The sequence below is a fragment of the Perna viridis genome, chromosome 2 (genome assembly GCF_037379345.1).
Source record: "Perna viridis isolate PV_CMFRI_1.1 ecotype Kerala chromosome 2, ASM3737934v1, whole genome shotgun sequence".
In the NCBI taxonomy this organism is placed as follows: domain Eukaryota; kingdom Metazoa; phylum Mollusca; class Bivalvia; order Mytilida; family Mytilidae; genus Perna; species Perna viridis.
The window spans coordinates 19,980,508-19,999,137 of NC_142446.1; the positions used below are offsets into that span (position 1 = coordinate 19,980,508).

At 32.7% G+C, this 18,630-nt stretch overlaps 1 protein-coding gene across 2 annotated transcripts; it reads left to right on the forward strand.

Annotated features, from left to right (window-relative positions):
* The first annotated feature begins 2,216 nt into the window (after nt 1-2,216).
* LOC148623977 (uncharacterized) lies at nt 2,217-6,457 on the forward strand. Of its 2 annotated transcripts, XM_088566359.1 has the most exons (3): nt 2,217-2,564; nt 3,908-4,023; nt 6,082-6,457. In XM_088566359.1, the coding sequence occupies exons 1-3, from the start codon at nt 2,489-2,491 to the stop codon at nt 6,157-6,159; spliced, it is 270 nt and encodes an 89-aa protein (XP_088422485.1). In that variant the 5' UTR covers nt 2,217-2,488; the 3' UTR covers nt 6,160-6,457. The 2 variants fall into 2 exon arrangements, with proteins under 2 accessions (XP_088422485.1, XP_088422484.1); XM_088566358.1 differs by having other exon boundaries at nt 2,252-2,564; nt 3,908-6,457.
* Nucleotides 6,458-18,630: the final 12,173 nt, after the last annotated feature.

Below are 18,630 nucleotides of genomic sequence, written 5' to 3' on the forward strand. Positions count from 1 at the left end.
ATGTAGTAGACATTCCTCAGTGAAATCTGATGATAATTAAATGCACGCATGACCAAGAATTTTAACCTTGTACCGGATTGAGATTAAACAAAAAAAAGGCGACTGATGACCCTTGTCATTCATCCTTCTTTAAGTAGGTAAGAACATTTATTAGAAGAGAAATAGGCTACGTGTATAGAAACAAACCATGTCCATCAATTGTTGTTGTAAATTTTTATCGGAGGCTTAGTATATTGACCACCGGTATTGGGTTCACCTATTATACAATGTGTATAACTTTAAAACTCTTTAAGTAAAAAATGTTTGTATCGAACACTTTCAAACCTACAGGAACCATCTTGTAATCGTAGACATAAGCAATATACTTACAAACTTACAACTCAAAAAGTGAACATTGCGGGTCCAACAAATCCGTTAGAAACTCCCGACATTTTCATTAAGGGGGAGAAATAAGCAAAATCTTCTCGATTGAGTTTTTCACGTGCTTGCGAATGTTTGATCTGCGTCAGGTTAATTCGAAAAAAATAGTCCTGCTCGCTGAGTCAAAATTTAAATAGTTCAAAATAAGTTCATAATCATAGAAATATTGCAGTTCAACAAATATTACAAAAAAAGCTAATATCATAATACTTCCATGTCTTACGAAAAATAAAGCATCACATATTAAACCGGGGATTACCTATAATTGAGTAACTGTTGTTTTATCAGTCCCAGATTAAACTTGATATTAGAGTGTGGATAATTTGATGATCGTTGGCCGAGCGATATACTTACGTTAACCTTGCAAGGTGGAAATTGAGGAAGGTAAAGAGAACAGCCCGCGTAATGTTTTCATATTTTGGCGGTTCCATGTGGCATTATCACACCTCCGGTATCCCAGTCGCCGACGACCAATAAATTCAGAATATTGACAAAAAGGGGGAAGAATTTTTAAGTTGGGTTTTCAATATATTTGAATTTCTCGACCATAGCCAAAATGTTTAGGAACAGTTAATTCAACACCGGTACCTCGTAAATAATACGTTTGTACATGTATTTCTGTAATGTATACCCTTGCGTTTTTCCCTTGTCGTTGATATATAGTCTTGTGTCTTTTCTCTTGTCGTCGACATTTTTTTTTTTTTTTTTTGGGGGGGGGGTTAAGGGGCTTGACCTCTCATGATGTTCTGTTTAATTTATTTCAATCGACTTTTGTTGATGGCAAAGGGTATTTACATATTGATACCTATTGATGATTGGCCTTAGCAGGTTTCATAACCTCTATAGTGGTCTCTATTCATCACCAAATGAAAATGTGCTACGTTATAGTCCAGAGTAAAATCATACACCATTGGATGCTCATTCCAGTATTTGTCTAGCCGTCGTTTGAGTGTATTAGTGTTTTGGCTATTACAACTGAACAAGGTAAGCTTTTCCAGATACATACTATTTGGTTGGTGAAGTAGTTATCTACATCGATTTTTTAACAGTTTCAAGGGATGATCTCTAGTAGAGTTTGTGCTTATGTTCAACGATCCTCTTGTTGTACAATTGTCATAAACATTGTTCAATAACTTATAGGTCATAATCATCTTACCTCTAAGTCGACGGAATTTTAGCGTTGGAAGTTTAAGTATTTTGAGTCGTTCTTCGCACGATAGTTCTTGTCGGTTAATTTCGGCAACATCTTAGTGGCTTTTCGTTGTACATTTCAAATTATTGAAATGTACACACTTTTCGGTGGCGACTCCATGTCCAAATGTTTGAAAGTGCACACTTGGAGTGTATCGTCTTCATTGACTGAGCTATAATAGTCTCATCGTCAAGGTCAAATTATTGAATAATAATAGTCTCATTGTCAAGGTCAAATTATTGAATAATAGACTGATTCTACAACTATTGTTATCAACGGTGGATGTTGTTTCCCTTTATGGTCTTCGTTAGAATTGTTTTATCCAATTACAAGTGGTCCACACAACGCAATATTGCAGCACCTAAAATGTAAATGTGTTTACATGTTATTCAACAATGACTACTATACATTAAATGACAATCGTCGCAGAAATAAAACTAACATCAAGGAAGAACCACTATTCATGTTTCCTTAAATGAAAATTACGTCATAAATTTCCTCTGTCTACTTGCTAATTAGTATATTAATAGTCACGTTAGGGTGCGGTGTTTAGAAATATGATGGTAACATTATCTCTTGAAGCAATTTAAATCAATGAATTCAATTGGTTCTTTCTAAATATTTAAAAACAGCATTAACTAGTTGTACTTTAGGTTTCCAATATTGAATGTAGTGAATATTTCCCATAGGACGATATTAAATTTTGTGTGCAAAATTTTGTTGTGATTAAGGTTAACATATGGAATAACAAACAAATATTTTCTTTATTTAACTTAAATGATATCTTCAAATCAAATCGACTGTGGATTCTTCATGTAATAAAACAATTGATTTTTTTTTCATTATTTGTATGAAGTTTAAAGATTTGAAGCTCGAATGGAACATATGTTGGAAAGTATACTCTATATTTTATTTGGACTCACAAATGTTATTAACATCACATCTTCTAACGGTAAGTAGCATTTTTAACATATCACCTTACGGTGAGTAAAAGCATTACCCAAAATCATCTTGCGATAAAACGCGGTTCTCTTACGTTTACACCATTCTTGCTAAAACTTGAAACCGTTTTATCCCAGGTCGCCCCACCTCGCTGATTAAAATGGTTGGTGCTAGAATGCTCGAAATGTCAGTTTTATAATGTTGGTATGCTCTAAGTAAATATTTTGTTTCATACTGTGAGCTGTTTTATAAGGGCATGGGTCATAGTTTGAGAATAAAATTATCTATTGCCTTGTGACTCGGATGTATTTGATAAATATGTTCAAATCAGGCGCTTTGTGTATGTGTGTGTGTGTGTGTGTGTGTGTGTGTGTGTGTGGTTAAAAAAATCTTTTTCTTCCGAAGTTCATATTTTCTTCTATTTCACCCCTAATTAGATAACCATGTTTTAATATATTTCGATGCTTCTGAAACGGAAGGTATTTTCGCTATTTCAAAGTTTTACATTTACTAAATTTGGCCCTTTAGTACAGTACACCAGAAACAGCTTCGGATTTGAAAGTGTTCACGCTCCTGTATAACAGAGTCTATAAGCTAGCGGAGTAATAATATGTAGAAAATCGGGATGCGCTATAGGTGTGAAAACGTGTACTCTCAAACATTTATTTGAGTTTTGTCGATCTCCCTTCCGTCTCTTGTCGCAACCGGGACGGGATGAATAATCAGTCGCGTAACATGGGTAACATTTGGGAAAATAAAAAAAAAGTTTGCTGATTGGTCAGGTCGCTGGTTTGGCTGAAATGTGGATGGGAATCCGTACAAGGCACGGGGTGGCGGCTCTTAAATTCTTAAATTAGGCACACCTGAACATTTCAAAAAGAATAGTGAAAGAAGTGCTATAATTTACTTGGAGGAGAAAGTAACTTTAAAAGACAGAGCTATCTTGTTTATGTTTATAGATATTTTTATTGATCAATCTTGGTTCATTTGAGACCATCAGCTGGGGTCATTTTGAGCACAAAGTGACTTACTACCAAAACTGTATAAAAAAATCTAATATACAGTAAAAGACTAATAGTTTTGTAATACAAATTGCCTGAAATTTTATTCTCAACAATGGATTAAGCTAACAGACAGATACCTATTTGAAAAGCTAATACTTGTTATAAATTGTTTGTTCCTGTAATAGTTGGATACTGTGAAGATTTATGGAATGCCCTTCGTACGATTGAAATGAGTATATGGTTAAGTCAAGACTCAAATTATCTCTTTCGTGTGGAATTCAACTATTCTGTAATGATTAAAAAATAAGTACTGATTAGAAAGAAATATGGTATTATCTATTTTTTACAGATTGCTCGTGTCCATGCTCAAAGGTTGGAAATACGTGGGATTATTTAGTGTATGCCAATATGACTGCAAAAGAGCTTGTCACATTTTTAAAGGATGAAACGGATAGTTTACACGAGGTACTTAAGATTGACCCAAAAGAGACCAAGTTATACACAAATACGAAAATATCAGCAACAGATAACAGAAAATCTTCAGCTGTAATTGGGTTGTTTGGTGGACTTATGATAGCAATACCGTTCGCTTTATGTTTGTGTTCTGATATGTGTAGATGTTCAAATAACAAAAAAACTAAGAAAGATTGATATCGTAAAACTCAGTGTCCATACATGATGTAAAGTACAAAAGTTTTTTTTTTATATTCAAAAATTGACCAATTCAAGATAAATATCGTTTAGTGGTGGTAGTTCGATGGTCGAGAACTATACATCACCACTCAGATTCATTTGACATAAAATACTGTTTTATCTCTTAATGTCTTCAAATACATGTACTTCAAAGTTGGCGAATTCTGTAGTATTCATACCCCCCCACCCCCACCCCATTACTATGAAAAGAAAACTATTAGGCATTAAGAACATGAAAAAAATCACAAAACAGCGTATCAAATGTACCAGAAGAAACAATGTACATGTAGTGCCTTAAAATAGTAATGCTCATTTAAACTAATCAATTGCAGAAATATTAATTGTTGTAATGCAGAATTACTTGCCGTTTACTTGCTTGTTATGCTGATGGCAAATGTGTGATACATTTCAATTTAATCTGATAGTGAATGAAAGCTGTATACAATCTGTAAACAATATTTTAGAAATATACAAATGAAGTGCGGTACGTGTACGCAAATTTACTGAAAATTATCCTGAATCAATACTTTACTTTTCTAAATCCACGAGTAAGATGTTTGCTACATCCTTACATGCGGGATTTGTATCGTCTGCTGTTATGTTAAAAATTATTCTCTTATGCAGCTGATGTTTATAATGTCTTGAAAATAAGGTACAATAATAAAATAAACCTGATATGAACCGTGATAAAGTCACTATCAAAAACAAAATGCAATTTATTCCTACAGTTATATGCAAGCTTCCCCTAAATACGGTGATAATATTTCTCAGTTGTTACGCTTTTAACGACTATTCTGACTTAATGCGCCATTGTTGCCTGAGAGACAGGATTTTTTTTACCAAGATTAAAAGAAAATACGTCCCATACGCTGACTAAAATATTTTATTTCCGATATACAGATATTGTTTAGAAACAATTTGTTTCTGATAGACCATAGTCTATACACCATGGAGTAGGAACCATAGGGCTCCACCACAGGCTAAATTGCCCGACCCTACCCACCTCTCCCTATTTCCAGTTGCAATCAAAATTTCTCGACCCCATTATCCTTGTGTCCCATCCCATTTTTCATTTCATCATCATTTCATGTCCATTTTATCATCCACTTCATGTTCATCGCCTGAATATAGCTGAAATATTGCTGCTCGGGCGTTAAACTCCAAGAAACAAACAAACTGAAAAACATATCAAAAATGATGGAATTTCGTAGTATTAACAAATTGATTTTCAGTAGTTTTACATGTATATTATTATTGATATTGATTTTGACGCGTCTTCCCCAGAAAGACATATTTTGGAGATTTTTGTATTTTTCGGCTACTTTTTATACCTCGTTGAGGCAAAAGTCCATTTTATGTTTTTGATTCTTCGAACTTTCACTTTCTCCAAAGTAAATTGACAAATAAAGGTATTAACATGTCTCAGCTTTACAATGGTGCACAGAAAGTTGTGGTAACACTTCGGATTTTGGAGTAAAACGAAAAAAATATAACTCTTCCCAACCGGAAAAAATCTTAAATTGACACATCTTCCATATTCCATTTTTGCATTTTTTTTATACATTCTGACTACGAAAATCGCCATAAGTCACCAAGAGAATCCAGAAGTATTAACTGTGCTAACATTAAACAGAAAATACCAAATTACAAAATATGTATCCACCAACTTAGGTCAACTGAAAAGTACTGAAACCGACCCTACATTAGATTACTCAAGTGTGATGCAAGTAAAAAAATATTGTATTATATTGCAAAACTCAATAATCGTCAAATTTTAGTACTGATGTTTCCCTGCAGCATTTTGAACCATCCTCTGTCTGTTTCTTTCAGATGTTTACAGCACTGCAGCCTATCTGCCAATTTTATGCGAACCTGCTCCGTAGTTTAAAAAAAACATCAAAATTGTAAGGAAAGTCTTTTTTTAAATAATCCTAACGTAAGAAGAGTGAAGAGTATCAAAGTAAAATATATTAAATGTGTTGTTTTTAGGGTTTCGTGTATATTTACTTTATGTTGTATGGACTACACTGTCCGTTATCTTGTTCCGCTGTGTTTGGCATATGTATTACTGGTGATAATAATATTCATATTTTACCAATATCTTTTTATTATGTTTCACAATTATGTTTATCATGTGTATTTTGTTGTCATGCTTTTTGAATTTTCCTTTTATTGGAAATAAAAGATATCCAATGGAGACGCTGGCCGACTGACTTGTACTTTTGTAGGATACGCCGATAACCAAAAAATGTGTAAAGTTTAATGCTAACTCTATCACATCCTAAAGTTTCCTAAAATAATGTCCTTCCTCCTAAGTTAAAGGTGAATAGCAGCCTACTGTAATACAGATAAAGCTTTTGCTTCTACAGCGGGTGACATTATCTTCAGATCATAATTTGTTTCCTTTTCCTTGTAGACTGTTCAAGATATGAACACGTAATCAGCGTTCTGAAGATGTTCTTTATGAACGGACTATTGTTGACTACCGCAAAAAAATGTTATAATGTTACACAAGTTGAACAAATTCCACAATGGCTTGCCATAACCATAAGACAAGTCATATACATATTACAATGCTTCTTTCTTGAAGGTGTACTTGCATGGACGCTTTGAACTTGATATGTCACGTTAAGAATTGACCATTTCACTTTAGTAGACATTTATTTTAATACTTTACAAAAATCATCAAAAATGTTTTGGTTTTTTTTACATTGTTGTATATTATGCCCGCATTTGTTGATTGAATGTACGTTGTTACTCGTATATCTATGATCATACAGTAAATCTAACTGTGTAATTCAAAATCAATGTCTATTGAATATTCTAAGGAAAACATCATCTGACATCACTATGGCTATAAAACAATTATTTTTAAAGAACATTGCATGTGCAATGTATTTTAACTTATATGCACATATGTGTACAATATCATAATAAAACGAGCTGAGAAAAGAAGATTAGTACAACCTCATTTCTACTTCCTAAACTATTTCTCCACTTATGCTAAAGATCAAACGTTGAAAATCAAATTTTACCATTTCCAATGTAGAAATAATACTGAGGGAGAATCTTGAGTAATACAGGTACATGCACATATACACAGAAACCTGAATAAAATAATCAAAGGTTTGTCAAGTTAAGATTTTTTTCATGTTTATACAAGTGTTTTGATTTCAAAAGCCAGTTGACCGGGTTACCCTTTATGTACTTTTGTACATGAATAAAACATACCTGATTTTACAAATGTAGACTTCACGGACCCGTCGTACAGTTCATAAACTATTTACACACAATAACATGTACTTAAAGTCATAATGTGATGGTTTTCTATAAATCGAAAATTAAACCCCCCAAAAAAATGGTACGTAAACTTAAAGTATTATGAAAGAGTCAGTTTAAACATATTTTATTTCAAAGATCAATATATGAAATAACGATATTATAATACAATACAAGGATTCGGAAACAAACTGAAGCTTATGCTAATCCGTCTCCTAAAAACAACGAACTATCATAAGACAATAATAGCATGCTCTTATATATGTATCTTTAATCCAACTATTTATTGGAGATGTAAGGGTTGAATGAAGAATGTGTATTGAAATTGAAAAGGGATAGATAGGAAAGTATACAAAAAGGATATTTAGGAGTTGAAATGCACAGAAGATAACACACAATACAAAGAGATATATGGAAATATACAATTAAGCATTGACATATCGTTTACTTTATAAAACGTAAGTTTGCACCTTTAAGAATAAATCTGTTTCTTTTTTTTTTTTTTTTTTTTTTGTTCTTAAGTAAATGCATCAGACCCTTTGAGAAGAATGTCATTATCGATATGAAAATTCAAAGTATGTATAGTGTTACGTCGAATCTCTGAGTAATTGTAACATTCGAGTAAGAAATGGCTGTTTGTTCCTCTTTGTCCAGAGATATAGTTCGGACTGCCCACCAGACCTCGCCTGTATAGATGCTCATTTAGAGGACTGCTGGCGTGCTAGACCGGATCTACTACCAATATCATAGTACATTGGTTTTTTACGATCGTTCGAAATATTAATTCGCGTTTTGAATACATTCAAAGACCTAGAATCATGAGTGGTGACTGGAAGGTCGTTCCACATTTTGATAGTGGACAGCAGAAAATAATTGGAGTATAATGACGTCCTTGTACGTCACTCGTTTGAGTTATGTGATTGCCGGTAAAGTGGTCATGGATGTTAGCCCGCGCAATGGGCACCAAGGGTACTCAAATACTCGGGGGTATCACCATTCACCATCCAATACATCATCACAAGTTTGTTTTTTTCTCCTATCGGAGAGTTTTTTCCAACCGGTTTCGTAATATGACTCGTCCACCGATGTTAATTTGGTACCAGCTGTAACAATTCGCATGGCTTCTACTTGAACTCCCTCGATGTTGTTAATCAAGATTTGTAATCGTTACCCAACACAATGTCTCAGTATTCTAAGATCGGTCTGATAAACGACATATATATTTTTTCTAGTGTAAAACGATCCAGAACCAATCGCTCACGTCGTAGGATATAATCCTATTGTATGCCTTTTTAATGATATAATCTACATGATTATTCGAGGAACCGTCGTCGAAGAAGTAGATACCGAGATGCTTGTGACTGCTGACCTCTTGAAAAACAGAATTATTCATCTGTAAAAGAGGGTGGTTTTGTCTGGCATTTTTACGTGTTATCAACATTGCATCCGTTTTATGAGGATTAAATCATACAGCATGTGATACAGATTTTAACATGTCATGTTCATGATATCATATATTTTAACCATTATACTTCAGGTCTATGAAGGAGTACAATATAGGGTATGCGATTTAGGTCTGGAGGTGTGATATAGGGTATGCGATTTAGGTCTGGAGGTGTGATATAGGGTATGCGATATAGGGTAGACAATATAGGATTTCAACAAAGACTTGTAATGCTTAAACAAAATAGTTATATTTTAATCTAAATATATGATAAAACTTGAAAACTTGATAAACACATTTTATCAACGAAGTCTTATCTCTCGTAAAAATGGAAGTATAAAGAAATGGAGGGGGTTACGTCAACAATTTAGATTACAGGTCTATTAAATGGATTTAACGGGACCTAGAATACACTATTCACCAGGGTACTGGTGTAATAAATGGTTTCACTAGGACTTGATATACAAAAGTACACAACATTTAGCAGAGTTTATGTTTACGGGACCTAGTTTATAATTTCTCCAGTCTAATGAATTCGAGCAACTGGTTCTAATCAATGGCATTCACCGCGACACATGTTTCATAATGGTGGTATACCGTAACTTGTATTGAAAATTCATCAGGGTACCGATCGATTCAATTGATTATTTCAGCAGGACAGTATATATAACACTCACCAAGATAAAGATTTGCTAATGTCGATAATATTGACCTGAGTACAGGTCTCATAAATGGATCCAACAGGGTCAAATATAAAACAACACATACGTCATTGGAAATTACATGCACCACTAGAGAGCAGAAAAAAATGGAAAATTTTATGTCAATCGAAGTTATTTTAATGATTAATATAGAATGTTGTAAAACCCGGTAACGGATTGCGCAACATGATACATGTGTATAAATTTGAACTGTTGCCCACCTAGAGATGGTACTGTCACCATAAAAATATTCAAATATTAATAGTTTCATCTGGTATATTATCTCTGGCTTCATTTAAAGAGCTGATGGGTTAGACTCCTCTGACAATACTTTGTTTTGTATTGATTGAAGGGGTTTGAAGCGTTTGTGGAAACCAATATTCAAAATGATGGGTACTAATCTGTAAAATGATGAGAATTACTAAAGATAAGACAATCTGCTAAAGTTAAAACCATGTCGTCTTTTATGTCATGCAAGGCTTATGATGTAATGGAATTATAAAAAAAAATAATACCATATCGACTTTCCTGTGTGCAATAAAATGTATGATAAAGTCGCAAAACTTCTTGTTTTTTACTTTTTTCTTCTTCTGAACGTAAAGATGTCCGGACGATTTCCGGACGATTACTCGGAGACCGTTTATTAGATTCATACCAAACTTGGCTCAAAAATCAAGCATGCTCCGGGAATGTGCAAACAACTTCCGGAAATTCAAAATGGCCGCCGATTTCAAAATGGCCACCAAAACAAAACCCGGAAAAATGAAAATAAATTCTAAAAAAATTAGTGATACGCATTAATTATATGACATTAAAGGTGTAAAAAACGATTTTTTAGAAAGCCGCCATTTTTTTCAAAATGGCCGCCAAAATCGGCAAAATTTCAAAATTGATGAATTTCAATGAAAACTGATTTCTAAAATAAACATTACATTAAAGCTTCAGTAGTTGACTGAAACCGACCATTTACCGGTTTTGGTGACTTTTGTGTTTTGCTTGCACAGTATCAGTTGTTATTACTTAAGATAAAACTATGGCGTTTTGTGTTTATATATCTGCCCATAAAGGATTAATAACAAAATGTAAGACCAGGGCCTCTTTTGTATGTAACTAAGATTCATGGTCTATTTGAAATATCACTAAAGAAAAGAATCAAGACTTCTTTTGTATGTATTATAAGGTTGCGGTCTTATGGAAATATTAATATTAGACTGTGACCCTTTGTTTATGTCTTTTTCAGTACACAGTCTTAAGGAAATATTACTAAAGATAAGACCATGGTATGTTGTGTATGTCCTTGGAGGTTCTTGGTCTTAAAGGTATATTACTAAATATAAGAGCATGGCTTCTTTTACAAAAAATACCATTGCCTTATCTTTTCTAATATTTCCGTTTACCTTTGAACTTTATGGGACTTACAAATGACGTATTGTCTCGTTTTTACTTATATTTCCATAAGACCATGAACTTCATATGACATACAAAAGATGACATGGTCTTATTTTTTGTAGTAACACTTTCTGAAGACCATGCAACGTAGACGCCATGGTCTTATTTTTGTAGTAACACTTCCTGAAGACCATGCAACGTAGACGCTTATTGTCTTATTAGGGTAGATTATACCTAATACTTTGTGTTGATAGATTTTTTTCTATTTTTGTTCTCAAAAATGACCTTTCAACGAACAAACTGTAAAATTAAAGATAAAAATATAGGTCACCGAACTTAATTTCGAGATAATTGAACTTTAATATAGGCGTTTTTACAACATTTTTAACAATTTAGATCGAAGAGCCTTTGGATTTGTAAAGCCTGTTAGCATCTGAAATTACCTTACACTGCCACAGGAAAATAGTTCCACTGGCATACCCCATTAAGGTTCCTATGCAGATAGATAGATCCACTTAACAGGAATTTTTAATTTATCATATTTAATTCTATGTTATTTACGCCAATAAACAAACCCAATAAACAACTTTTACTGCGAACTAAATATGATGATTAATTTGGTTTGCATTAGCAAAGATCCAACTAAAAATAGTTGACCTCTCACCTCACCAGTATCTGTTAATTTCTATGCATTTACCCGAATAAACCAATCGTTTATTATATCATATTCAATATGTCGCCTAGAAGTACAAAATTCTTAGACGCATAATGAACTATTTGATGTTCAGCTAGAAATAAAAACCATGCGAGATTATTAATAGTCATCGCTCATGGAAATGAAAAAGAGTGCCAATTGGAAGGGTTGTCTTCATATGTGACATAAATTCATGCAGGACCTGACGGATCCATATACTAGAATTTACCAAAAGGGGGCAGTGGTTCCGTTCAAGAAACTTATATAAAGAAAGAGGTTTCAGGCGGCAGGCAAGGACTACACTCCCTGTTCCAAGCTAATATTTACCGCTCATTTTTTGCTAAACTTTTAACAAAAGGGTAGCATAACCTCCGAAACCATCCTGATCTATCACCCACTGAAAATGAAATTTCGCTTTTAGATGATGGCATAGGAATTTCGATAATGCATTTCTCAGGAATGGCGTTAGTCTGTGGTCTGGTGATATTGCTTTTTTGTAATTATAGTTATTCTGTTTGGCTATATGGCCACGTCTTATAATGATAGAGCTGTTGGTGCTTCGGGGCCTTAAAAGTGCATGGCGAGTGTTTCCTGCACCAAAATTGTTGAAATTTTATTCTGACTGGTGTTTATGTTAATATACGTGTTTCTGAAACCAGGTGCCCAGAAAGTAAGCAATTTTACAGGACACATATGTGTCTATGCGATAACTTGTAGACTTGAGCTATATAGCTTATCAACTATGAAATGAAGCTAGTTGAGAGGGACATGTATCTAAGGGCACGGCTTATTTCAATGATTGTGGCTTAAGTTTGAATGATTTGATAGACAGTTTCGACAATTTAGAAACTGGGAAAGGCCAACTAATAGTTTGTAGTTCAATTATGCAGTATGTTGGGTGTTTAGCGTTAATTCATCTATGTGTTCCATGTAAACAAACAATCATTGAACCTGAATATTTTGCAAACTGATGCAGTGCATGCTACGATGCATCGCGAATTTTGTTATTTGTTTATTCAATGTCTGACCGTAATCAGAATGGTGAATTGAAAAATAAATCAGAGTTCAATATTAACCATTTACAACAATAAGCTTGTGTTTAGATACGTTTGAATTCGATCCCTATAGTTTCCTTTTATTCATGCTTTTTCCACATATTTTTGCAATTTGACGATTTTTTGAGGCCTTAAAATTCAAACGGTCGATATAAATTGATTCAGTACAGTATATATATATTCTGTAGGGAATTTTCAGATCAAGACGTCTTTTGTATTCCTAATTAAGACTTTTTTCAAGGTCTTTTTCAAGGTTACTACAAATAAAACCATGGTATTTTTATATGTCCTCTATGATTCTTGGTCTTAGAAATATTATTTAACATAAGATTTGTCTGTACCATAATGAAATTAATTGTGTTATCTAAAGATAAGACAATGACATATTTTATATGTCCTTTGCAGTTAAATGCAATATCTGTTGCGTTTAAATGCAAGACATTTCAAATAAATGCAAAAAGTTTTGCGTTTAAAAGCAATAGATATTTCGTTTAATTGCAAAGTTTTTCTATTAACGCAATAATTATTTTATCTTTTTTTTAAGAACACGTGGCCCGAATAAGCTTTTGTAGTTCCCCTTCCCCTATTACTTATTAATGTAGATTTTCAAATAAAAATTATAACTTTCGCTGAAAAAAATTTCTAACTCAAAATAAAATTCCAGTCACTCCCCCCACCCCCGAGAAGAAAATGGTCTGTACCTAAAATTTTTTTCTTGGTTTATAAACTTCATTAATTTTAAATCAATTTAAAGGCTTTTTTCACTTTGAATTAACTTTCTAGACCAATTTCTGCAGGCCTATCTGATACTTATTTCGGTTAGCCTCGCATGCGATGCATGCCAATCGGAACTCATCAGGCTTTTTAGTTACACAAAAGAAAAACCTCGGAGGCACTAGGCGAAAGAAGCTGTCTGGAATTTGATTGATCCGATTCTAAAATTATAGTTTTAATATTTCAGTCGAATACCAAAGTGCCTCCGTGACCCCGAAATGCTTTTATCTCATTTGCAGTGACCCATTAGTAGATAACTCTAAAAATGACGGCGATAAATTTCCGGGAAAATTTGACGTTTCCCCTGCTTCAAAGAATCATTAAATTAATCAAAATCAATTAGAAAATAGGTAAACAAAAAAAAATGAATCATATACGAAAATAAATTCTTCAGCTAAATGACGTGACGGAAAACATTTCAGACGGACCAATGAGGAAAAAGAACGCATAGAAAGTCCCCCTGTCAAAGAACGAGATTTCATTGTTTTGATTTTGAGCCAATGGAAAAGCTGACAGAATTGCACATGTCGTATCTATTAAAAGAGGGGTTTTCCGGATAGCTAGACCAATGAACTTAAAGATCTGAAAGGGAATGCTTCTGAAGTTACCCAAAAGCATGTTGTCATTAAAATTTCTCGTGTATTTGCACTCTAATTCCACTGAATCGGCTTTGTATGGTAAACTTAGAGTTGGAAATGAGTTACATATTATTCACTCCAATCTAACTTGGTTATCCTGAGTAGGTTTTTGGAAGTATTTAAATTACCCCTCCCCTTTTTTGCCCATCTATTTGTTTTGCTTTGAGAAAACATGACAATATTTTACACAGAATAGAAACATTATGGACTTTCTCCTTTAATCCAATGTGAAATACCATACAAAGATTTATCCTGACATAGCCATGATAGCTGTAAACTGTATTTGCAATTTTGAAAGACTTTGGGGTAAGTGATAGTTTTAAGATTATTAAATTTTGGGTTATAATTTTACATTTGTGTTGTGCATTACTATTTTTTTTTTTTTTTTTTGCCAAAAGTTAGACTTCAGAGCATGCATATTTATTCAAAAACAATACCTCAACCTTTCTCTCCTCAGTTAACCTAGCATTTTTTAGTAATTATATTTTTTCATTTGCTCAGAAACTGCACATGGAAATACAAGTAAGAATGTTTTCCATGATACTTATTGTGTATTCATGTCCTGCTACGATTTATACCTTACCTACATTGTAATATACCTTCAACAACTGGTATGTACATACAAAAATGTATGTTATCCCTTCTATTTTGTCATTAAGGGTAGGGTAAACATGGGGAAATGATTTGAAATCCGGACAAAGGGGAAATAGGACAAAATATTTTTAGGAAGTTTTCATAAAACAAATATAAAATGAAGAATAATTTCAAAACAAAATTATTTTCGTGCCATCCTGTAAAATCATTTCTTCTTTTGTCATCCACGTCCAAATTTCCCCATTTTTACCCTACATCCCATTGGAAAACAATTAACAGGCAGTAAAAATGGTAAGTTTCAGCAAATTAATATGTTGAATAATTAAGTTAGTAATAAATAATAAAATTGTAAACCACTTATACAGCAGTTCTTTATTTAATATTGATATGTATTGACTAGCAAAATCAGTCACAAGATATCAATTGGCAAGTGTCTACTTTAAATTCTTTTTTTTTTCTTTTTTTGTAAAACACCTTGTTCATTTTTTGTTGTATTTTAAAGCAATAAAAAATACCAAGAGAATAAATTGTCTGGGAAGAATATTTCCACCCGTTAGAATCTAGATAATGAATACATGCACATGCCACTAGAGGTATTTTATCTGTCAAGTTATGATATTTCAAAGAAATAATTTTATTTTCTATTTTAGAAAATTATTTGATAATCTCCTTCCTCAGTCAGTGTTAAGATGTTGTGAACAAACTTTGGAAATTCCTTGTCAGTCCACTTAGTCCCATCCATTTAAGACAGGAAATACGTTCTTTGTATTTTTTTTTAGTTATAGACACAGTGGTATGTGTGTCTTGGTGTATGCATGCATGCATGCATCTCAATTTACTTATTTGTTTATGTTATTATAATAGAGGGTTTATTTCTTGGTGGTTTCATTCTTCACTTTGATTTTTTTTTCAAAAGATACCAGTATTGGACAAAACGTAAAACAATCAGCAACATAGAATGTATTTCATGTTATTCAAGACAGATATGCACTGCATGGTGATGGTTCTATATTACAAGAACATTTTCATTGTGCGTAGTGAGCTAAAGTGTACAAAAACCTATATATTATACAGAAATTCTAATATTAAAGAATCAATTTCTAATATGAAAATGAATTTCTTGTAATAAAAATGAATTTCTAATTCCATAGACCTGTATATAAAATTACAGGTTTATGCTAATACTAAGGCATAGTTTTCTGATATAAGAAAATAAAATAGTTAATATTTTTTTTGTCCACTTTGGCTTAAAAGTCATTCTGTTACAGATGAGTGCAAGAGGAATATTTTGACGAAAATATCTCTTCTTCTTTTTATTATAACCTAGTTACATAATTTTTTAGACATTTTTAATTGAATATATGGATTGAAACTAACTCTGTTGGGAACTTCCAAATACTTCCATACCGGGTTACTTTTCATGCTCGATGCGTGATTTAGAAAAAGCTGAAATAATTGCATTTAACACCAGACTATGACTGCAAACTTCCTAAAGTAGTCTCAGATTACAAACACTTTAGCATGTTGAAATTTCTAAGCTGTTCAAATTCCGAAAGTGAAAATGTGTAATTGGCACTGAAATGGGGCTGTACTCAATTCAAAGGGATTTTTTCAGTGTTCTTAGGCGATAGTTAGACCACGCAAATGCTTTAATAATATATAAATGATGGGTTACCCCATCGATGTTGTGATGAAAACAGAATACTTGATGACGGAGTTGCGAACCTTCTACGTCCTATATACCAGAACACTTCATATGGATAGTATAAGTGCAATATCAGCTGTTATAATGTATGATGTCGTATTTTTTTCTTATATTGCAAAAAAATCCGGACCCCAAGTACCTGTGTTGAAAATGTGTTGGATATCAAGGCTACCAAAAGTAGACCTTTCCTAAGAGCTGATTTTCAGGGACATTTCTACATGTTCAAAGTACTAGGTAAGTGTTGTAGGTATTATTTATTCATATACTTTATATTTACACAGTTATTTAAAATTTTCAGAACTAGTGATAGGTATACTGTTTTTTTATTGCTAGTGTAGAACAGTGTAGTCATATTTCTTAGCAAAATTTGCAGTTAATATTTGTATGTCTGTGAACAAGAAATTTGTACACTGAAAACTGCAAAAATACATGTGCATGTACTCTAACTATGGTTACTGGCATATGCAGTACAGTATCAGTTAACTTAAGGATTTCATGCATGAAATTATGATATTTGTAATATAGTAATACAATAATTTTGAAATGGGGGTCCAAACATCATTCTAAATCAACAGTTAGCTAAAATCATACATGGAAGAAGCAGTAAAGCAATATCCTTAGCAAGCTTTCCATTTTCTGTATTTAAAAGATTTTTGTCATGTAAATGAAATGACTTTATAATTTATTGCTTTAAACTGATCACTTCAAACCACTTTTTATGATCTTCCTGGTTATGAGGGGATGTTTGTTTTAACAACGACAGGTGAAAAGTAATCTGTTCTACTTTTACTTGTGTTACCTGTTATTAATAGTTATTGAAACAAAGATGTGCTCTTGAAATACATTGTACATAGTATGTTGTGTTATTATTTCAGATAAATTTGAATTATTTTTGAGGAAGAAATGTCTATTTTTTTAATTAATACAGCTGATAGAGATATTTTAAGAACAAAACCTTAGAACACTGAAATATAGTAGATATATACTATAGTTATAGTTCTTAAAGTAGGACAAAAACTGTGAATAATGACAGAAATATTGTTTACAGTATTGACCACTGGGGGAATATTGACCAGGTGGTTTAAAAACCAGTAAAAACCTTGGACTGTTATAACCACCCAATATTTATTTTTGCCTGATTTGCAGAAAATTATATTTACATGTAACAATATTTCCCAACAAGAGGAGGTTTCTCCATATCATATGGTTAAAATATACGCATAGTTTAATGAATTTACTTTGTAACATTTTGCATAGATCAGACACGGTTATGATTTTTTTTCCTTGATTTCTTTTCAGTGGTTATCGCTTAGAAGTTTCACTAGAGGAAGTGAGAAGAAGGCAAAAGTAAAACAGACCATTTCTTTACTTGGACACTATTTAAGCATGAAAAAATTTTAATGAATCTCAAGTGCTGTTGCATGTATGTGTAGCATGAAGCAGTTATAAATTTATATGTCAACATCTCTTAATAAAAAACTACAAACATGAAGCCTGATTTCCTAGCACTTACATACTTGCAAAACATAAGAGTTCTTATATATATTTGTGAAACAATCATGCAGAAAAAAATAAAAGAAATGCACAAGCATTATTGGAGGCTAAACACTCAGCTTTAGCGCATTAGTGATTCATCATATAAAGTGGTATGGGTTAACCAGTAACTTTTTTGTTTTAGAGAGAAAAAAAGATGGATTTAAGCTCAAAGTGCATTTGTGATAAAGACATCATATTCCCTGTATCTCCACATCTCTATATCATTGACTTTCCAACTTAATTGGAATCTTACATTGCTCAAATCTATTAGCAACTGTTGTTTTTATTTTAAAGATCTTTAAACTGCATATTAGTTTTTACAACAAGACTTTGTATACTTGTGTGAATTGAAAAAAAATCATAGAGAATGGTAATCATTTATTTTAAATACTTGCACAGTTTCGACGAGTTAAACCCAGGGCTAAATCTAAACATAAATGGCAAAGATAAATTTTAGTTTCAATATATTACAACAAAATTCCACATCAAAATGAGCACAAACAAGAAGAAGTTTTTTGCTCATTTCTCCCTTAAGATTAGACCCATGTTCAACTTCTTCCAGTCTGCGGG